At 56.7% G+C, this 21,236-nt stretch overlaps 2 protein-coding genes across 6 annotated transcripts in view; one reads left to right on the top strand and one right to left on the bottom strand.

The window, feature by feature from the left end:
• The first annotated feature begins 871 nt into the window (after positions 1 to 871).
• On the top strand, positions 872 to 10,026 carry GTF3C5 (general transcription factor IIIC subunit 5). Its single transcript, XM_068155929.1, has 11 exons — positions 872 to 1,036; positions 1,411 to 1,636; positions 1,862 to 2,060; positions 2,956 to 3,151; positions 3,437 to 3,541; positions 4,476 to 4,590; positions 5,313 to 5,393; positions 6,671 to 6,768; positions 7,291 to 7,373; positions 8,115 to 8,257; positions 9,402 to 10,026. The coding sequence occupies exons 1-11, from the start codon at positions 887 to 889 to the stop codon at positions 9,560 to 9,562; spliced, it is 1,557 nt and encodes a 518-aa protein (XP_068012030.1). The 5' UTR covers positions 872 to 886; the 3' UTR covers positions 9,563 to 10,026.
• Positions 9,981 to 21,236, bottom strand: part of RALGDS (ral guanine nucleotide dissociation stimulator) — a 64,061-nt gene continuing 52,805 nt past the window's right edge. For 3 of the 5 annotated variants that reach the window (XM_068155928.1, XM_068155926.1, XM_068155924.1), the window contains exons 2-18: positions 20,587 to 20,697; positions 19,751 to 19,944; positions 18,947 to 19,021; positions 18,546 to 18,739; positions 18,060 to 18,181; positions 17,717 to 17,932; positions 16,971 to 17,074; positions 16,393 to 16,477; positions 15,280 to 15,357; positions 15,095 to 15,181; positions 14,695 to 14,727; positions 14,350 to 14,471; positions 14,094 to 14,189; positions 13,306 to 13,507; positions 12,788 to 13,147; positions 12,222 to 12,336; positions 9,981 to 12,023 (exon numbers count right to left, since the gene is read on the bottom strand). In XM_068155928.1, coding sequence (XP_068012029.1) covers positions 11,848 to 12,023; positions 12,222 to 12,336; positions 12,788 to 13,147; positions 13,306 to 13,507; positions 14,094 to 14,189; positions 14,350 to 14,471; positions 14,695 to 14,727; positions 15,095 to 15,181; positions 15,280 to 15,357; positions 16,393 to 16,477; positions 16,971 to 17,074; positions 17,717 to 17,932; positions 18,060 to 18,181; positions 18,546 to 18,739; positions 18,947 to 19,021; positions 19,751 to 19,944; positions 20,587 to 20,697 — 2,370 coding nt within the window. In that variant the 3' untranslated portion in view covers positions 9,981 to 11,847. The remainder of the gene's footprint in view (positions 12,024 to 12,221; positions 12,337 to 12,787; positions 13,148 to 13,305; positions 13,508 to 14,093; positions 14,190 to 14,349; positions 14,472 to 14,694; positions 14,728 to 15,094; positions 15,182 to 15,279; positions 15,358 to 16,392; positions 16,478 to 16,970; positions 17,075 to 17,716; positions 17,933 to 18,059; positions 18,182 to 18,545; positions 18,740 to 18,946; positions 19,022 to 19,750; positions 19,945 to 20,586; positions 20,698 to 21,236) is intronic. The other 2 variants (XM_068155925.1, XM_068155927.1) reach the window with 2 other exon arrangements.

The raw sequence follows: 21,236 nt of genomic DNA, 5'->3' as shown, positions 1-21,236 counted from the left end.
AAAATCACCTCTCAAAGAGAGGCCAAATTCATTAAAAGTTTGCATTCAACTAAGTGCTGCTGGCTTCTCTGTGTCTTTGCCATGGTGGTGTTCTCTCCCTAACATAAAGGTCAGGCAGCAAGTGACATCCAGTCTCTAGGCAAAATGTGTTCCCCTGGCCCAAAACACAGCAGTGTCCTGGTGAAGCTGCTAACACAGAGCCATGGCTCAGCTGCTAACACAGAGCCATGCCTCAGCTTGCTCTGGCAGCCCTTTGGCTCAGGGTTTCTTTCCTCTTGTTACCTGTGTGAAGCCCAGCAGGGAAGGCCCAGTGGGAGAATCACAGAAGAGTTTGCATTGGAAGGGACCTTTAAAGTCCATCTGATCCAACCTCCCTGCAGGCTGCAGGGACATGCCTGTGAGCAGGCTGCTCACAGCTCCAAACAACCTGAGCCGGAATGGTTGCAGGGATGGGGCAGCTCCCACCTCTCTGGGCACCCTGGGCCAGGGTCTCAGCATCCTTAGTGTGAAAAAATGTCCTCTTTCTCTCTGGTCTAAATCTCCCTCTTTTAGTTGAAACCCAGGGCCATGATAATCTCCCAGCCTCTAGCTCCGCACCCACACGGGAATCCTGCGAGCCGCGCCTCGCCGCTCTAGGAACCATTGTGCGGCGGAACCTTCGTGCCGGGGCCGGCGGGGTGTGGGGGGACGCGGCTGGCGGGAGGGACCCGCGCGGGGAAGGGGGACGCGGCTGGCCGGAGGGGACCCGCGTGGGGAAGGGGGACGCGGCTGGCCGGAGGGGACCCGCGTGGGGAAGGGGGACGCGGCTGGCCGGAGGGGACCCGCGTGGGGAAGGGGGACGCGGCTGGCGGGAGGGGACCCGCGTGGGGAGCGGAGCGGGGGAGCGATGGCGGCGGGGAGGGAATGGGGTGAGCGGGGCTCGGCCGTGCTGGAGCTGCCCCGCACGCCGCGGTTGGTGTGCGTGGAGTACCCGGGGCTGGTGCGGGACGTCGGGGCCATGCTGCAGACGCTGGGAGGAGAGCAGGGGGTGTCGCGGGTGAGCCGAGCCCCGGGGAGCGGGAGGGGGTCGTGAGATGCTGGCGGCTTTGCAGGCTCATGGTGGCGTGCAGCGGGGAGCCCGGCCCTGGAGGGGGCTGGAGCCGGGGAACCACCTGCTGCAGGTTTCCCCCGCCAGTCCGCGCTGCTCAGGTCCTGCCTGCCCCCACGCAGACCCCACGCTCACCTGGGCTGCTCTCCACGGGAGAGGGAACCGGAGGGGTCGGGCAGGGTGGGAGCGGCTGCTTGTCCCCGTGATGAGCTGCTGGTTTGGATGAGAAGGGAGTCATAGCCCTGAGGTGGAGGGATGGAGGCCAGCGGAGAAGGGTTGTGCAGGAGGGCTGCTAATGGCGACTGTGCTTCCCTTGCTGGCAGATCTATGCAGACCCTGCCAAAAGGCTGGAGCTGTATTTTCGCCCCAAGGACCCTTACTGCCACCCTGTGTGTGCCAATCGCTTCCCCACCTCCACCATGCTGCTCAAGGTGAGGAGGAGGACAAAGAAGAGGAAGAAGCAGGTGGACACTGAAGAACAAATCCAGCCAGAAGTTGAGTTTGAAATGGAAATTCTTGGGACTGTCACCACTGTTTACAAATTCCAAGGTAATATTTGGCTTGGTGGCCACATGGCTTAAAGGTGAATTTGTCTGTTGGGAAAGGGAGGTGTTTCCCTCCAAAAACTGAGGACTAGCAGGACAATCAAGTCTCCTTGCTGTGTAAAGCTTTGCATCACCTTCTCAGGCTCCTGCTCCTGGAAGCTGAGTGCTGTGAGCAGCGTTGATGTATCCACCAGGAGCCACAGAGTGACCTCCCTTCTGTTTCTCACAGGAATGTCTGATTTCCAGTACCTGGCAATGCACTCCGGCCCTGCTGGCAAACACACCTCCATGTATGACAAAGTCCTAATGCTCAAACCCGAGAAGGAAGAGTTCTTCAACAGAGAATTGCCTCTCTACATCCCACCACCGATTTTCTCACGCCTGGACACTCCTGTGGACTATTTCTATCGGCCAGACATCCAGCACCGGTCAGTGCCACCTCTCAGCAGCTAGCAAATTGCTCTTGCTTCTGCAGTGGATGAGTAAGGAAACAGTTCTTTGTTTGCTATATAATTCTGGCAGACAAGTCTTCAAGTTAACCTTACCTTTTCCATCACTTGAAGCTGCCTCTGCTCCATTCTGACTCCAGTGTTGCAGGATCTGTGCTCTGGAAGCATCAGAGCAGCGCTAAATACATTCTTCATGCACTTCACCTTCTGCCCCCTTCTCTTTCATGCCTCCTGATTTGGTACACAACAGAGGCAGGCATGCTTGGAGAAAACCTCAGGTCTACTTGAGGATTTGCCAGGTGTGAGGACCTGGAGGTGTGGAGAAGATGACTGCCCCCCAGCAGCACACTGCACACAGGGTGGGGGGCAGGGAGCTCAGCTTTGTGCCTGCTGCCAGTGGGCTGGAGCTGAGGGGAGAGTGTGCAGGAGTGGATGCCAACAGTTGCTGTGGCCATGCTCACCACACCTGCTCCTTCTTGACCCCCCTCTGGTTGGGTTTTTTCCAGAACAGTCTGTGAGATCTCCCACAGAAGCATCTTTCATTTCTCTCACTGCTGTCCTTCAGCAGCACCTTCACATACAATCCATTCAGCTTAGCTGCACTGGTTGGCCTCAGGAGGGCCTCTCACAGAACAATCTGTGAGATCTCCCACAGAAGCATCTTTCCTGGTCCTTCCTTGGCACTTCAAACAAAATACAAAATCATCTCAGCTGCATTGTCCCTGCACCCCTCCTGAGCTGCAGTCTCGACAGCAGAGTCCCTTCTCTTCCAGAATTTGGAGCACAAACTTCATTGTCACATGTTCCAGTGAAGGCTCCTGGTTCTTGTGTGCCATAGGCAGGAGGTAATGCAGCTCCTTTCCCTCTTTCCTAGGGAGGGATACAACAACCCCCAGGTGTCTGCTGAGAACCTGATTGGCCTGAGCAGGGCCAGGCGCCCGCACAATGCCATCTTTGTGAACTTTGATGATGAAGAAATCCCAACCAAACCCCTGGATGCTGCTGTGCAGACCTGGAGGAAGGTGTGCACCAATCCTGTGGATAAAAAGGTGGAGGAAGAGCTGAGAAAGGTAGGTGCCTTAGTCCTGAGCTGTGTGCAGCCACTTCCTGTGGCTTCCCCTAAGGTTCCTGGTGGTTGTGACTGCTGCAGCAAGTGTCGCTCGGTGCCACTGTCACTCTTCTGCGAGTCCAGAGCTGAACCTTTCCTTGCAGCCAACTCACATCAGGTTCCTTTTTGTGCCATGAGATGCCAGTAGATGGGATGAAGGGCCAAAAGCCCTGGTACAGAAGGCAGCCCCCGTGGGCAGCTGCCCTGCTGTTGCTGAGCTACTTCTCACTCTCCTCTGCTCTTGCAGCTCTTTGAGGTCCGTCCTGTCTGGTCTCGGAATGCAGTAAAAGCCAACATCAGTGTCCACCCAGACAAGCTGAAGCTTCTGCTGCCATATTTGGCCTATTACATGGTGAGTTTGCCCCTTGTGCATGTCTGAAGGTCCATCTGGGTTGGGCTCTCTGGTTCAACAAAGACAAGAGTCTACTGGACAGACTCCAATGAAGAGCTACAAGGATGAGTAAGGGACTTGAACATTTCTCCTATGAAGAAAGACTGAGAGAACTGACACTGTTTAGTGTGGAGAAGAGAAGGCTGAGAGGGGATCTGATCAGTGTCTATAAATATCTGAGGGGTGGGTGTCAGGAGAACAGGGACAGGCTCTTTTCAGTGGCACCCAGTAGTAAGACAAGGAATAAGGGATGTGGACTAGAACCCAGGAGGTTCCACCTTAACATGAGGAGAAACTTTGCCACCCTCACAGTGAAAGAGCCCTGGAGCAGGCTGCCCAGAGAGGTTGTGGAGTCTCCTTCCTTGGAAACTTCCAAAGCCAGCCTGGATGTGTTCCTGCCCTGGGTGATCCTGCTTTGGGAGGGAGTTAGACCTGGTGATCTCTGGAGGTCCCTTCCAACTCTTTCACAGTCTGTTTCTATGATTCCTGGTCCTACCACTAAGAACCTAAGCTTAATGGTGTGTAAAGAGAAAGAGGGAAGGAGAACTTTGCTTTGGAACAGAACTTAAAGCCATGGAAGCTGCAGGAACTGTTTACTCCAGTGGTTCTTACCATCAGTTCACTTCAGTCAGGCACTCACATCAGCTGTCCATCTGGAGGCAGCATTTTCCTTGCATTTTAGCTTGTGCAAGCACACAGATATTTGTGTGTTGTTGCATTGATGGCCTGAGTTTCAGGATATAGAAACATGAGGGGGGAAAAAACCCATGGAAAGAGCTGCTAAAAGAAGTCACCTTTGGGCCCAAATGGGAGACCTTAGGATCACCTAAGAACTGAAGAACCCCTGTAACAGTGCTGAGGTTTTGTAACCATCTTCCCTCTTGTGCTTGTGCAGTTAACAGGTCCATGGAGAAGCTTGTGGGTTAGGTTTGGCTATGACCCCAGAAAAGATCCTGAGGCAAAGATCTACCAAGTTCTGGACTTCAGAATTCGCTGTGGAATGAAATATGGTAAAAGGAGCCAACCCAGAGCTGCTCTCTCTGCTTTCTGCTTACTCCTGGTAGTGCTTCTCTTCTTACTGGCTTTTCAGACTCCTTTGTCCTGATGAAGATGACACTTTCTAAGCTCATTCATTGCTTGCTGTGGTTCTTCCTTGAGCTCCTTTAATGCTTTATGTGATAGTGTGCAGTCTTTCCTCATCAGGCACACCCCAGGCTCAGGGGCAGCTGGCTGACTTCCCTCCTCCATGTCTTTAAGCCCCAGTGGATGGGGGAGACCATCTTGAGGATGCCCCTGCTTACTGCAGAGGGGGTTAGACTAGATGACCTTCAGAGATCCTTTCCAGCCCAGACCATGATCTTCCCTTTGCTCAGGGGAGACACTGAGCAGTAGATGCTCATGGAGGCTTTTCCTCAAGAAACTCAACTTCCCTTCCTGATGTGAGGTCTCAGACCTTGAGACACAAGGGAACAGAGCTCCCTTGCTCTGATTTTGCTGAGGGAAAGGACTTTCTGAGCTCATCTACTATCTCCATGACAGAGCTGCATCCTCAGTGCCATCAGATCACATCTCCCTCTATGCAAATTCAAGGGTTTTGTTGGTCTGATACTTCTCCTCTTATCTTGCTACAAAGTCAACATATCCCAAAGGCCACCTAGCCTTTCAGCACTTGTTACTGAGCCAGGGAGAGCTCACCCTCAGCTCATCAGTGGTTTTCTTTTCTCTCCTCTAGGTTACGCCCCTAACGATATGCCTGTGAAAGCAAAACGCAGCACCTATAACTACAGCCTGCCCATCACAGTCAAGAAGCAAGGTATGGAGCCCAGCCCTGCAGAAGGGCTGCTTGGCTCTTCTGGGTGTGAAAAGGTCTTCTGTGGTCCAGCTGAGCCCAAACTGGAGCTGGTTAGAATATGGTGGTGCTGTTGAGCCAGCAGCAGAGCCTCCTGCTGGGAGGTGCTGGGAGAGGTGGTTATAGGGAGGTGGGGGTTGGTCTCTCCTCACTGGTAACAAGAGGATATGTCCTCAAGTTGCCCCCCAGGGGAGGTTTAGGTTGGGCATTAGAAGAAACTTCTTCACTGAAAGGGTTCTCAAAGACTGGCACAGGCTCCCCAGGGAGGTCAAATCCCTATCCCTGGAGGTGTTGATCAGATGCAGAGGTGTGGTGCTGAGGGACATGGTTTAGCCCCAAACATGGCAGAGAATGATTGGGTTCAATAGTCTTAGAGGTCTTTTCCAACCAAAATGATTCTGTGAGTCTCTGGTGCATGTCTGGCTGAACCACAGCTGCTATTAGCAGGCAGAAGGCAGCAAGCAACACTGAGACCTCAGCATTCACTTCAGTGATAGTGCAGGGCAAGGGAAGAGTTGTTTTCATCATTAAGGGAGAGTAGAAATGGTCAAAAGGACAGAAAAATGGAGAAAAAAACCTCTAGACTCACCCCTTTTCCTCTGGCTGGCTGAAGAAGCTCTGAAGAAGGAGCACCACATGCTCAGTTGCTGGGTGGCTTTGGGTTTTGCTGACCAGCTGTCCTCATTTAGCCCCTGCCCTGGCCTAAAGTTGTGGCAGTTGTTTTATCACTCCCTCTCCAGCTGGGATAGGGAATCAGGGAAGGGAGAGGAGCCCCAGGGAGTGAATTGAAAATGGATTTAATGAAGCAGCAAACCAAATGCTAATACTGATGCAGATTAAAAGTGTCTAAAGTTATGCTCAGCCTAGTGAATGGTGGTCAGAAGAAGCAGGAAAGAGGCATCAGGAGCAGGCTGGTGAACAAAGCCCTCCAGGAATGAGGGGGAGAAGGAGGAAGGAATGAGGGGGAGAAGGAGGAAGGGATAGAGAGATGCAGGAGCAGCCCCCATCCTCAGCAAACTGCCCCTTTTATACTGAGCATGATGCTGATGGGATGAGGCACACCTGCAGCCGGCCCAGGGCAGCTGCCCTGCCTTTTGCCTCCTCCCAGCTTAAGCTCCTGGCTAGCTCAACACTGCTGATGGCCTGCAGAGCATGGCTGGCCTGGGATTCTCTCCCAGCCAAACCAAGGCAGAGGCAGAGTGGAAGAGCCCTGGCTAGGGCTCTCTTTCTGTGTCTTTCAGTAAGTCACACAGTCAGTGTGCATGACCTGAAGCAGGGGCTGGGCACGGCGGCTGCCGGCGGGGCGAAGAAGCCTGCCTCCAGCACGTACAAACTGAAGGTGAGCAACCCTCTCTTCTACCAGCAGCTTGAAATCCCTGACTGAAAAGGTGGGGTTCCCTCTTCAGACAGTCATTAAGGGGACATCTGTGGGTGAGCTGATGACCTCAGGCGTACCTGGAAGCTGCTGATTGTCCACATCACTACAGCACTTCCCTGCACTGCACTGAGTGTGTCCCTTCCATACTACCCCATGGGATTGTTCTGCTCAGGCCTAACCTTAGAGGTGATGAGGGGTGTTCAGGGCCAGGTTGGATGAGGCCTGGAGCAGCTGAGTCTAGCTGAGAGGTGTGGAGAGGTTGGAGCAGATCAACTCTTGAGGTCCCTTCCAACCTGAGCTGTTGTGTGATGCTATGATATTGTTCTGCCTTCCTTATTCAGCTTTATCCTTGGCCATGTGAACAACCAAGCCCTGGAACTGATTAGTGTTGGAAGTGCCTTCTTGAACCAGGCCACTGAAGTGCTTTTCAGTTATGCCAGAGCTGTGGGGCTCATGAATCCTTCCCTGCTTTCTTCCCCTCAGGACTCCATCTACATTTTCCGGGAAGGAGCCTTGCCCCCCTACCGGCAGATGTTCTACCAGCTCTGTGACCTCAACGTGGACAGGTACTGCCCCCTGGCAGCTGAGCCTGCTGCCACAGCTAGAGGTCAGAGCCTGGATCTTGCTTATATCCAGGCCATTCCCCTCTCTCTTCTCCACCAGATATTTAAGAGGTGTTTAGCTTCTTCCCATCACTGCAATAAAGACAATGAGGGCCTGGAGCACATCCAGAGAAGGGCAACCAAGCTGGGGAAGGGTCTGGAGAACAGGGCTGGTGAGGAGCAGCTGAGGGAACTGGGGGTGTTCAGTGTGGAGAAGGCTGAGGGGAGGCCTCATTGCTCTCTGCAGCTCCCTGAAAGGAGGTTGGAGCCAGGTGTGCTGGTTTCTTTTCCCAAGTAGCAAGTGACAGGATGAGAGGAAAAGGCCTCAAGTTGTGCCAGGAGGGGATTCAGTTGGACATGAGGAACAGGCTCTGTGCACAAAGAGGCTGCTCAGGGCAGTGGTGGAGTCCCCATCCCTGGAGGGATTTCAGAGCTGTGTAGATGTGGTGCTGAGGGACATGGTTTAACAGCAGGCTTGGTAGTGTTGGGTTATTGGTTGGACTCAGATCTTTTCCAGTCTTCTGCAGCCTAAACGATTCTGTGACTCAGAATAAGAACGGAACAAACTTTTCAGGCGGGAACAAACTTCCCCCCTGTGGCAGTTACCAACCAAGCTGCTCCACCTCAGGGAAGTAAACTGCTCTCATTTGAAGCCCAGTGTGTAGAAGATGTGTAACAATTCCTTGCCCTCTGCTGCTCTCTCAGCCTCCAGAAGATCATCCACCGGAACGACGGCACAGAGGCGGAGTGCACGGAGCGGGACGGCTGGTGCCTGCCCAAGACCAGCGACGAGCTGCGGGACACCATGTCCCTGATGATAAAGCAGATCATCAGATCCACCAGGCCTGGTGAGGATGCACCTCAGCATCAACATCTACCTTCCCTGAGGGTGTTGAGCCCTGGGGGGCTGAGGAAGGCTGTGGCAGCCAGCACTGGGGGCAGTCATGCTCCTGTACTTCGGAGAATCACACAGATTGCGTTGGGGTGGAAGGGAGCCTCAAAGGGAGTCGTCTTGGCCTATCCCCCTGCAGGCAGCAGGGACACCTCCAACTGGATCAGGCTGCCCAGGGCCATGGCAAGTCTGAATTATAGAATCACACATGGGTTGGGTTGCAAGGGACCTTAAAGAGCATCCAGTTCCAACCCCACCTGCCAAGGACAGGGACAGCTCCCACCAGCCCAGGTTGCTCAAGGCTTCATCCAGCCTGGCCTTGAACACCTCCAGGGAGAGGGCATCCACAACCTCCCTAAGCAACCTGTTCCAGTGTCTCCCCACCCTCCCTCTCAAGAATTTCTTCCTAATCTCCAGTCTAAATCTCCTCTCCTCAAGATTCAATCCATTCCCTCTTGCCCTGTCCCTACAAGCCCTTGGGAAAAGTCCCTCCCCAATTAAGTCCCTCCCCAGTTTTCTTGTAGTTCCTCTTCAGCTACTGGAGGTACTATTCAGGTACTGTTAACCTCCTCCTTTGTGCTACACCTGGTGTAGCTCATGACTGTGTGAGCAGCTGAGGCTGTTGTCCTGCAGCAGGAACTTGGGTTGGGATTAGCAGTGGCTGGGAGCAAAGGTTTTTTTGGTTCAGCTTCTCAGTATCACAACCTTCAGGTTTTAAATGGCTTTGCCCAGTGAGAATCAGGATCTTAATTCTTCCTGATGGATCTGTTGGGAGCATTTTACTATTTATTGATGCTATTAATTGACCAAGAAGTGAGCAACTCATTTTGGTGTGCTGCTGGGCCAAAGCAGTAGCTCAGGGAACTGGCTCAGAATTGGCTAGGAGAGGAGGCACAGCACTGCAGCTCTCCTGTTGTGCTGCTCTCCTGCATTAGGAGAAGAGATTGCTTTGGGCTTGATCAAACTCTATTAGCTGCGCAACATTAGCTGTGCCCCTCTGGCTGCTGCCTTCTTCTCACATGGGTTATGAACTCTGCTACAAATGCCCTCAGGTTCCACTGAGGGAGGCATCAAAGTCTCTTTCTTTCTTCCCAATTTAGCTCTTTTCTCAAACACAACAAGCAGTGAAGATGGCAAAGAGCAGCTGGCATATGAGTCTGGAGAGGATGAGGATGATGAAGAGGAGGAGGAGGAAGAAGACTTCAAGCCTTCTGATGGGAGTGAAAATGAAATGGAGACAGAGATTCTGGACTATGTATGAAGTCAGGGAGCAGTCTGGCTGCTGTTGAGCAGATTTATCTCTGCTCTTGCCCCCTGAGTGCTGAGGGTTCAGCCACCATGCCCAGGGTGTGGGAAAGCAGAACTTGCACTAAGATGACAACAACCTCTCTGCCCTGCTGACAGGCATCATTCCTGATGGTAGGGAGCCATTGCCTACATCACTGCTGGCTAAAAAGCCTTCAAACAACCTCAACAAACTCCCAAGAGCATGCCCAGAATCCAAACCAGCTGTTGATGCACCAGAACAGAGGAGAAGTTGCCCTGGCAACACACCAGAGAGGAGAAGCTGCCTTCCCAAATCTCTCACCTTGGCTGCAGTCAGGTCCCCTCTTTCTCCAGGACCATGCTGGCATTTTGGGAAAGGAGGCCAGGAGAAGCCCTGGCTGGGAGCAGAGCCATCTGAGCATCAGTATTTTATTGCAAAGACTAATTACAGTGCTGTGTACAAGTCACACCGGGCAGTGTGCTCCTTCATTGAAGTGGTACAAAATACATATGGTACAGCCAGTCCCTCCAGTGGCACTGGTGGGAGGGGAGGGGAGCAGCAGGGGCCTGGAGCTGACAGGCACAGAGCAGAGGGCAGGCCCCAGGATGCTGGTGGCCAAGGGCTGGGCTTCGGGCAGGGTGGGAGGCAGGAGGCTGCCGCTGCGTCAGGGAGCCAGGGGGCTCCCATCATGTGCAGCGCTGGGCGACGCCGCCCGAGGGGGCACGGGGCTGGGACAGCTCGGTGCCAGCCACGCTCCCACCCAAGCAGCCTCTTCCCCACCCCATGCCAGGGGTCTGCAGCCCAGCCCCAGCCTGCTGAGCACAGCCCTGCAGTGTTGCTGCATCCCCAGGCCCCTCTCCTTGGGCTGGGCAAGGTGCCGAACCTGCCTGGCAGCACAGGCAGACAGGAACCGGGGAAGAGAGGCTGGAAGGAAGAGCTTCAAAGAGAGAGAGAGCCAGGAGCAAAAAACAAAAGGGCTTCCCCCTTCAGTTAGTGTTTCCTACAACGATTAAAATGAGCATCTCTGCCCCTGCTTGAGCAACTAGTGGTAGACAAACAAGGGAGGGGGTGGCCAGCGGGGTCTGCACCCCACCAGTGCAACAGCTCCCTCCCAGCAGCCTTCAGTAAGCAGGGTGGGGGAGAGGAGAGGGACTGGGCTGCAGGACAAGGGGGGAGCAGGGGGGGAGGCTGGATTAGTAAAATGTACAAGTTCATCTCTTTCTATTTACAACCAATAAATATTGAAAAGGGGAGGGGGGGGAGGGGGAGGAAATCAGTAAACTTTGTTTTATATATAAAACAAAAGCAAAAGGAAGAAAGAAAGTCTGCCTGCTGCTCCTCCCCTGGTCAGTGTTTCAGACAGTCTGGTTAAAGCCCAAGGTGAGTGGCACTTTTCTGTGGGTCAGGCGGTGGTGGGAGCTGGGAGCTCTCCTCACGAGACCCAGAAGTCTCTTATTTACACAAGTCAGGACAGAAGTTTGCTCTCCTCCTCCTCAGGCTGGCAGCGCTGGGGGCACGGCGCACAGCTCTCCGCCCCCCGGCAGAAGAGGGAGACGCTGGCGCCGCATCTTTGGTGCAGGTTTGGACGTGGCCATCCGGATCCAGCTGGAGGAGGGGGCTGGATGGGGGAGAGGAGTGAGGCCACGCAGGCTTCCAGTTGAGAGCACGAGGCACCTGCTCCATCGCGGGGCTCCGAGCAGGCCTCCATCCTTTCCAGCTCGCCTCCCAGCCCGGGGCGTCGACGGCTTCCCCCGAGGGCAGGACAGGCAGCGGCGGGCGGCGGTGTCCACGCCAGGTATCCCGGGGAGGAAGGACGTGGAGGTGAAACAACGCCAGGAAAGCCAGGGAGGAGAGCACCACACGGCGTGGGGAGGGCTTGTGCAGCCCTGGGCTGCTGGCTCGTGCTCTGCTCCTTGCAAAGGGCCCCTCTGCCAGCTCCCCGGCTGGCTCGGGCACAAGGCACCTACGGCAGAGGCAGGCTCCGGCTCTGGGCTGAGCGTCGCCCCGTGGAAGGTTTACAAAAGGATAAAAGAGAGGAGAGACACAGCCCCTCCCTCTGCTGCCTTCCTGGGTACAAAAAAACACCTGATAGAGAGGGGGGACTTGTGCAGAGGGAGGGAGAGCTGGTGGCTGGCACTGGTTGCCGCTGCCCCCCAGGCTCTCGGTGCTGGAGGTGGTTCCTCTCCCCGCGCCGGGCACTGCCAGGCCCGGCCACAGCCAAGCCCGGAGCAGCCTGCCCCCCAAGGCCCCGTCGGTGATGGGTGGCAGTGGGGCTGAGGCTAGAAGATGCCTTTGGCGATCTTCAGGCCTTTCTGCTTCATCCTGGGCAAGGTGGAGCTGGAGCCATGCTTGATCTTCACCCCCTTGGCGAAGCCTCGCTTCTTCAGCACGAAGTCGTAGTTGGCAGCCGAGTTCATGGCGTAGAAGACGTTGGCGTTGTCAGGGATCTTCAGCTCTGGGAAAGGACCAAGGGAGAGGGGGGGTCAAAACGGGGCTCAGAGTGGGGCTGAGAGCTGTCCCCAAGGGGCTGAGATCCCTCTTGCTGTCACCTCCCAGCCCAGCTCCACCTTGGTGCTGCCCAGGCTGCTGGGCTGCATGGGCAGGCAGGGCTGGAGGCCCAGGGAGAGCCCCCCACCCCCAGCCCAGCACACACCTCTCTCCTCTGAGATGATCTGCACCAGCTCATAGTCCTCAGGCCGATCCCCATCCAGGTTGTGTTTGGCCATGGCCTTGCGAATGACGACCGGGGTCTTATCCTGGCTCGTCACCTGTGAGTGCAGAGCTTGGTTAACCTGGGGGTGCACAACTCCACAAAGCCTCCCCCCACCTCCTCCCAAAGTGGCCACTAAAGCATGGCCCCGAGGGCCATGGCCACAGGTTTCTCAAACACCTCCAGGGATGGGGACTCCACCACCTCCCTGGGCAGCCTGTGCCAGTCCCTGACCACTCTTGCAGCAAAGAAATCTTCCCTCATCTCCAACCTAACCCTCCCCTGGCACAACTTGAGGCCATTTCCTCTCCTTCTACCACCTGAAACTAGGGGCAGAGACCAACCCCCAGCTCACTCCAACCTCCTCTCAGAGCTCTCCCCTCAGCTTCCTCCTCTTCTCTCCGGGCTAACCAAGCCCAGCTCCCTCAGCTGCTCCTCACCAGCCCTGTTTCAACAGACCCTTCCCCCAGCAGCTCCGTGGTCCCCCCCCCGAGGGGGTCTCCACTAACCAAGATGCTCTTGTACATGTTGCCGTTGTCCACGGCCAGGCTGACGCGGATGATGCAGCAGTCGTCGACCTGCTGGTTGTAGAGGGGGAGCGAGAGGGAGGAGTAGCTGGAGATGCCGGAGACCGAGCGCTTGTGGGTGCGGGAGGCTGTCACCGGCGTGGAGGAGACAGAGGAGGACGAGGCACTGCTGGAGCCCGAGCCGATGCCCGACGTGTCCAGCGAGGAAAGGGAGGTGGACTCCCAGAACTGGAGGGCAGGGAGGAGAGGGGATGCGGAGGACACAGTGGGTTTAGCTTCTCCGTCGGCCACAGACGGGGCGTACCAGCGCTGGGGGAGGGAGGCCAGAGGGGTCTCACTGACCTGTGACAAGGGGAGGGGGGGCACCGACACGACTCCAGCGGCCGGAGGCACAGGGGCAGCCCCGGCCCTGGAGGGTCAAAAAGCAGCCCCTGGGTCCCCCACTCCCACCCCCCCACCCCCCGCCTCTGGAGACCCAGACCCTCTGGGCTGCTCCATACCTTCTTCTCCTGGCAGTCAGGGGACTCAGGGATGAAGCTGATGTTGATCTCCTCCACGTCGGAGCTGCTGGAGCCGGCGGAGGTGACGCTGACGGAGTCGGTGGCGTCCCCGCTGCACAGGTACTGCCCACACTTGAGCTGGTCGAAGGACTTCGAGTGGGAGCTGCCACTGGCACAGGGCTCAGTGCTGGGCGGCTGCCGGCTGCCAGGAGAGACGTGGGGTGGGTAAGGAGGGAGCAGAGCAAGGGAGCCCTTCATGGAGGCACAGAACTGCTTGGGCTGGAAAAGCTCTCTGAGGTCACCCAGTCCAACCAGCAAGCCAACACCACCATGGCCACTAAACCACGGCCCCAGGTGCTGTGACCACACTGTTCTTAAACACCTCCAGGCATGGGGACTCCACCACCTCCCTGGGCAGCCTGTGCCAACCCCTGGCCACTCTTGCAGCAAAGAAATTGTTCCTAATCTCTAACCTAAGCCTCCCCTGGCACAGCTTGAAGCTATTTGCCCTCCTTCTATCACCTGGTATTAGGGAGACCAACCCCCACCTGGCTCCAACCTCCTTTCAGGGAGAGAGCAATGAGCTCTCCCCTCAGCCTCCTCTTCTCCACACTACACACCCCCAGCTCCCTCAGCTGCCCCTCCCCAGCCCTGCTCTCCAGACCCTTCCCCAGCTTCGTTGCCCTTCTCTGGACAGCCCAGCCGGGTGCCCTGCGATGCTCAGCTGGGGATGCCCCACGCTGGGCCCTGCTCCCCCCTCACCCCCCAGCATGGAGCAGCAGACTCACTCGCTCCACCTCTTGATGATTCCTGTGTTTTTCTTGGCCTTCAGCGTGTTGCTGGCCGACTCGGACAGCGGCTCGATCTCGCACGACAGCCCGTAGCTGGGGGGGCAGGGGAGAAGGTTTGAGCTCTGTGCAGCCCTGGGCACGGGGAGCACCATGCCCAGTAGAGCACAGGGCCAGCAGCTGCTCAGCAGCTGGGGGAGATGCCTGGTGGGAGCTGCTGCTGGCCCCAGCAGCCCTGCAGCCTGCTCAGGCTCACCTCTCGGCCTCGCTGAGCCGCTCCAGGCTGTGGAACCAGTCCACGAACTGATCCTCCTGTGTGAAGCTGTAGTTGTTGCAGGCTGACTGAAGCAGCTTGATCTGGGCAATGACTTCGAACTCCTGCAGCAAAGGAAGGACCATGAGGCCACACCTGGCTGGCAGCCCCAGCCTCCTCCTCCACCAGCAGCCCAGTCCCACACACAGGAGGCAGCTATGAAGGACCAGAGTCCCCCTCCCCAAGAACATCCAGCATAAAACAGGAGGAGGATCAACCCCAAAGTGGGTTGTGCCATCAGCCTCCTCCCTCCACCCTGCCATGCTGCTGCCAGGGCAAGGCTCTCACCTTCCTTCTCTTCTCAAAGTTGATCAGCCCACCCTGGAAAAGAGGGAGCACAATGTCAGTGTGGAGCAGGCACAAAAATATCCTTCCCATCCCTCCCTCCCTCCCTGCACCCTGGCTCCTGCCACTGCAGTGTGGGTGTCTCCAGTGAGGGGCAGTACAAGAGTCACCTATTGCCAGGGGAGACAGAGAGGGAGGTGCAGGGGCAGATGTGGGGTGTGCAGTGCTGGATAGAGGCTACAGAAGGTGCAGCACTGGATAGAGGAAGCCCAGGCTGCAGTGTCAGACAGGGGATGCCCAGGCTGCAGTGTTGGGCACAGGACACATGAGGGACCAGTCCCTCCATCTACCAGCCCAGGGTCTGTGGTGGCTGTGCAGAGAGGTGGAGATGGAGGTTACATACATCCAGGAAGTCCTTCATGGCTGTGTCCAGCATCACCAGGTCCGTGAGGAAGGTGCCAAGGTAGGGAATGGTGCCCTGCATCACGCCCTGTGGGGACAGCAAAGGACAGCCAGGGTCAGCAGAGAGCCAGGAGCAGCCTGGGCAGCGTGTGGGGAGGGGGCAGGGGGTGGCTGTGCCAGACTCACCATCTCTCGCTGCTGCTGCTGCCGCTTCTGAGCCCTCTTGGGGTTGATCTCCAAGGTGGCAAATTTGGAGGTGCCCTCCTGGAGGGTAGGGAGAGATAGGGATCAGCGTGGGTGGGAAACAGAGGAGCTAAAATTCCACATCCCCCCTCTGCTTGTATTGGCACAACTCTGTGTGTGGAGGGGAAGAGGGAGGAGGGGAAGAGGAGGAAATCAAAGCTGAGCTGTTTCATGGCTCACAGGGAGGAGAGGCTGACTGAATGGGAACTGCTGCTCCCATTTCCAGCTCTGCATAAACAGCTCCTTCATGGGATGCTTTGTTCCCTCTTGCATTTTGTGTCCTCTCACAGCCCCTCAAACTGGGGCTGGGCTGGGAGAGGCTCCACAGGGAAGATGCAGCCCTTGTCACGACCCCCACAACCCAACCCAAAAATCAAAAGACCTTTGCACTGGGCTGTAAAAGTGCAGCTGCCTCTGGGAAGAAGCCATCACTCAGTGCACTGGATCCTGGCCCACTGCTTATCTCTGCTGCTGGATTGCTTTGCAGGCTCCAGCAATGATGAATTTGGAGTGGAGAAGCAGAAAGCTCAGCCTGGTCCAAAAACTCTGCCTGCTCCTCAAACCCAGCAAGCTGCTGTGCCTGTGCAGGGTCCAGAGGGGGCCACGAAGATGGTCAGAGGGGTGGAGAACCTCTGCTATGAGGACAGGCTGAAGCAGTTAGGGGTGTTAGGCCTGGAGAAGAGAAGGCTCTGGGGAGACCTTGGAGCAGCCTTCCAGGATTTGAAGGGGGCTACAGGACAAGGGACAATGGTTTGAAACTAGAGCAGGGAAGATTTAGGTTGGACATCAGGAAGAAGTTCTTTATTGTGAGGTGGGGAGACACTGGAACAGGTTGCCCAGGGAGGCTGTGGCTGCCTCCTCCCTGGAGGTGTTCAAGGCCAGGCTGGATGAGGCTTTGAGCAAGCTGGGCTGGTGGGAGGTGTCCCTGCCCATCGTGGTGGGGGTTGGAACTGGATGACCTTTAAGGTCCCTTCCAACTCTGGCCATTCTGTGACTCAAGCCCAGCCCCAGGGCTGCAGCCTGGTGGCTGGGATCAGCATGAAGCCTTCTGCATACCTTGATGAGCAGCTCCCGGCTCAGCGAGTGGTTGTTCTCGTCGGAGAAGATCTCCGAGAGCTCGTGGAAGGTGCGGAAGCTCTCCCTGCTCAGGGGGAAACAAGAGGGGCAATCAGCCATGGTGCCACCCTGGCCACTCCTCTTTGGGGCTCTCTTCTGCCCAAAGGACCCCCACTCAGTGCTCACAGCTCTAGCAAGGACTTGCTCTTTAGGGGCTACTTCAAGGTGGAGGTGGCAACAGGTTGCCCAGGGAGGTGGTGGAAGCCTCAGCCCTGGAAGTTTCTAGGGCCAGGCTGGATGTGGCTCTGAGCAATCTAATCTAGTGTGAGGTGTCCCTACCCAAGGCAGGGGGTTTGGAGCTAGAGGATCCCCAAGGTCCCTTCCAGCCCTGACAAGTCTATGATTCTGTGATGCTGCAGTCTTTTCCTCACCCTCCTCAGGTCCCTGACACCTTATGAAGGTCGCTGGGTTTTGGGCACACTCCAAGTGGCAACGCTGGAGCTGAGATGATTCCCACCTACACATTCACACAGCACAACCTCCCCGTGGCTGCAGGAGTCCAGAAGTCTCTGCTTTACCTTAGGACCTCGTCCCAGGTCTTCTTCAGGCGGTGAACTGCGTTGCACTGCAGAGCTGAGAGGATGGCTCGGAGGGAGGAGAAGTTCTTCAGGATGCGACACTCCTGGGGACAGACAGGGAGAGGACAGGGCTCAGAGTTATGGAAATCCCAGGGGGCTGCTGGGAACCTCAGCCCTGGCTGGAGGCAGGAGGTGAGCACTGCTGAAGCCACACCTCGAATACTGGGTTCAGTTTGGGGCTCCTCACTCCAAGGACACTGAGGGGCTGGAGCGTGTCCAGAGAAGGGCAACAAAGCTGGGGAAGGGTCTGGAGAACAGGGCTGGGGAGGAGCAGCTGAGGGAGCTGGGGGTGTTCAGTGTGGAGAAAAGGAGGCTGAGGGGAGAGCTCATTGCTCTCTACAGCTCCCTGAAAGGAGATTGGAGCCAAGTGTGGAGGGGGTTGGTCCCTTCTCATACACAACAAGTGACAGGACAAGAGGAAATGGCCTCAAGTTGCAACAGGTTGGATATGAGGAAGAATTTCTTCCCAGCAAGGGTTCTCAGGTGCTGGAGCAGGCTGCCCAGGGAGGTGGTGGAGTCCCCATCCCTGGAGGCATTGCAAAGATGCATGGACGTGGTGCTGAGGGATGTGGCTCAGCAGCAGGGGTGGGACTGAGCTCGAGGTGAGAGGTTGGACTTGATGATCTCAAAGGTCTCTTCCAGCCTCAAGAGTTCTATGCTTGGATGCTTCTAGGTTCCTGTCCTACCCTAGCCACCTCGATCCAGCGCTCCACCACTTTAGCTCTCTGCTGTGGCTTCAGGGTCCTGTCCCCCAGGCAGGTGGCAATGACACAGTTGGCCACACTGTTGAACTGCGAGACCGTGGCACGGATGGTGGGGGCCAGGTGCTCCTTGCCCTTCTTGTCTCGCTGCGACCAGATGCAGCCCAGGCAGTGGTAAGGCACCACTTTCTTAAACAGCTCCTGGAAGACAAAGGCAGGGATGGAGATGGGTGTCTCTGGGAAGGGAACAGGCCAGGAGGAGAAGATGGGAGGGAAGAGACACAGCAGGCAGCAGCTGGGCAGCGGCAGCTGTTGGGTGGATACTCACAGCGTCCATCAGTGTGAACTGCTCTGCCACCATCTCTGGGGAGAAAGAGAGGAAGTCTGGCTTCCCCTCTCCAACCCCATTCTCCTCCACCAGCTGGAAGGTGCAGCCACCATGGTCCACAGCTGTGAAAGACAACACGAAGCTGAGTGCTGCTGTGAGACAGAAGACAACACCAACCCACGCCAGCCCCCAGCGAGCACCCACACCCCACACCCTGGGCTCTTAATTCCATCTGGCTTCCCACCTCGAGAAACCAGGCTCAGGGTGGTTGGTTTCCACCTGGAGGTCTGCAGAGCATTAAAGGCAGGTTGGCTAATCCACCTACAAATCCCACTCCCGCTCCAGATGGATCAGCCTCCCGGGGCAGCTCCACGTAATCAGCGCAGGCAGGGTTTGTGGTGGTTGTGGAGGGTCTGGAGACCCTCAATGCCCACCAGTAGCAGCCCCCTGGCCCAACAGCCCCAACAAGCAGGGAAAGGACCTCACCTTCTGCTTCAGACTCGCTCTGCTCCTGCTGCTGGAACTGGGCCAGCAGGATGCGCGCTCGGCGCTCCAGGTCGGAGCCAGGGATGTTGTGGCGCACGTAGGAGATGAGCTGCTTGAGGCAGGAGAAGTCTGGGGGCTTGCGGAAGTCCTCTGAGTACTGGTCCAGCCAGGCCCCCAGGATGGAGGAGATGGTGCTGTGGGGGTCAGAGGAGAGCAGGCAAAGCCTGGGTGACTTGCTGAGCTCAGAGGTCTCTTCCAGCCTCCACAGAATCGGGTGCCAGGAGATTTCCACCTGCACCCCAACACCCCCCGGGCAGCAGGAGCAGCCTGGGGCAGGATCTGAAAGATCTATCAGCCACAGACAGCCCTCTCCTGGTCACCCACAGGTGGTCAAGACTTACTTCTTCAGCTCAGTCCTCTCATCCACAGCGTGCCTGGCGTGGTCCCCATTTGCCTGCACGTGGAGCTTGCCGTACCTGGAGGAGAAGAGCAAGCAGGCAGTGAGCACCCTGGACTCCTGTGTCTTCTTCTCCCTCCACACCATGGGGTCAGGATGAACAGAATCACACAGAATTATTGAGGCTGGAAAAGACCTCTGAGATCATCAAGTCCTAACACTACCACATCAGCTAAACCCTGCCAGCACGTGCCACATCCAAGCTTTTCTTACAGACCTCCAGCGATGGTGACTCCACCACCTCCCTGGGCAGCACATCCCAGAGCCTAATCAGCCTCTCTGGAGGAACTGCTTCCTAATATCCAATCTAAACCTCCCCTGTCACAGCTTCAGGCCATGTCCTCTTGTCCTGTCACAAGCTGCCAGGGAGAAGAGCCTGACCCCCATCTGACTACAACTTCCTTCCAGGTAGTCGTAGAGAGTGATAAGGTCCCCCCTGAGTCTCCTCTTCTCCAGGTTGAACACCCCCAGTTCCCTCAGCCTCTCCTCATACAACTTTCCCTCCAGTCCCCTCAAGCACTGTCCTGCTCCCCCAACTCTGCATTGCAGCCAGCATTGACCACCTCACAGCAGGGTACCAGCTGGAAGGGCTCCAGCTCTCCCAGCAGTTGTGTCCTCTCTGTCCTGCTCCCAGCCCTTCAGGCTAATGGGACTGGGAGAAGCCCATGAGCCTTCCAAGGCAGGGCAGCAGAAGGTGCTGGGGGTCCCCTGGCTGAGGCAGCTCAGACACTGGCCACAGCAGCCTCACCTGTTGAGCAGCAGGTCCAGCACTTGCTTGGTGGTGGCGAAGGCTCGGTAGGTGCACAGGAAGATGGTGACATAGGTGGAGTCATTGCCCTTGAAGGCTGAGACCAGGTACTCCACCAGCTTCTCCAAGGTCCCAGCTTTTATTGTCCTCACCTTGCACGTCTCGTAGAGGTTTAAGGCTGACTCATTCTCAAACTGCCAGGACAGAAGCTGAAGTCAGTGGGTTGGGTGAAGGCAAGACATCTTCACCTGCAAAACGGTCCCAGCAGCTTCAGGAGCCACCACCTGGGGATAAGCTGGGACCACAGACATCCCACAGTGCCTGGGGCTCTGCTGACAGGCTTGGGGAAAGCAAGCTGGAACTCCTCAGACCCCAGAGAGCAGCAGCTCAGCAGAGAAGAGCTGAACATGTGGGCAGTGCCAGGACAGGCCTCGAGGATGCTGAAATCCAGAAGCAAATCAGAGCTGCCCTGTTTCACAAAGTCAGCCTTCAAGTTGCACCCCCATGTCCCTTCCTGCAGGGCAGAGGCCAGCAGGAGCTTCCACACAGATACTTGATTCCCAGAGCAGGCTTGGAAGGACCCCCCAGGACAGGTTGGAAAAGACCTCTGAGATCCTCCAGTCCAACCATCAACCCACCACCACCGCCACGGCCACTAAACCATGCCCCAGACTGCCATGGCCACAGGTTTCTTGAACACCTGCAGGGACAGGGACTCCACCACCTCCCTGGGCAGGAGAAGAGGGCACAGTGTGGGCTGGTATAGACCTTGCCAAGGCCTGGCATTAGGTCACCATGACCCTGGCAGGGAGATCTGAAGCCGCCCCGGAGCTTACCCCCAGCCATCGCTGCCCTTTGTTGGCCGTGTGATGGAGCTGCACCTTCCGCAGCGAGATGCTGTAGATCACACCATCCTCCAGCTCTTCTCCAATCTCCTGTGTGGAGCTCTGCACAGGAGGACAAGATACACCAGGAGATAAGGTGAGCAAAGAGTGGCAGAGACGCTCCTGCGAGACATCCTGGCACGCCACAGGCTACAGCTGGCAGGCAGCGAGAGCCTCCCTTGCCTGCTCACTGATACAGACCAGGAGACACCAGTCCTGGCCACCTTAACCCTGGGGCCGCCTGAGCCTGCACACAGGCACAGACAGGACTTTGGAGAAGCCACTCTTGGTCTGCTCCATGTCTCATCCCTTCTGCAAAGCCAGGCTGTGCCAGCGCCGGTGCTGGGCAGAGCAGGGACCCCTCACCGTGCAGCAGCACTGCCCCTGTGCCCAGCTGGAGGCTCTCACCCTCCCCAAGCCCCTTCCCAGAAGGTGACATCGCCTCCTGGTGTGACCACAGCCTCAGTAATCTGCTCCTGCAGGTACTGAGCACCTCAGAGCACCTTCAGCAAGAACTGACCAGGGTTGACACCAAGCTGCCTGCCAGCTTCAGCCCAGCACACAAAGCAGAAACCCAAGAGTGGAGCTCAAAACCCCAAGGA

This window comes from Melanerpes formicivorus, unplaced genomic scaffold, assembly GCF_026170545.1.
Source record: "Melanerpes formicivorus ecotype bairdi unplaced genomic scaffold, bMelFor1.0.p_v2 SCAF_33, whole genome shotgun sequence".
Lineage (NCBI taxonomy): Eukaryota > Metazoa > Chordata > Aves > Piciformes > Picidae > Melanerpes > Melanerpes formicivorus.
The sequence above is the reverse complement of the archived record's forward strand: the minus strand, read 5'-3'. Positions and strand labels throughout refer to the sequence as shown.

What these genes read in the sequence shown, in the direction of transcription:
- GTF3C5 (XM_068155929.1), top strand. Translation starts at nt 887, where the DNA reads ATGGCGGCGGGGAGGGAATGGGGTGAGCGGGGCTCGGCCGTGCTGGAG. An exon ending in CATATTTGGCCTATTACATG is followed by an intron (nt 3,542 to 4,475) that starts GTGAGTTTGCCC and finishes GTGCTTGTGCAG; the next exon opens with TTAACAGGTCCATGGAGAAG. An exon ending in TGTGACCTCAACGTGGACAG is followed by an intron (nt 7,374 to 8,114) that starts GTACTGCCCCCT and finishes CTGCTCTCTCAG; the next exon opens with CCTCCAGAAGATCATCCACC.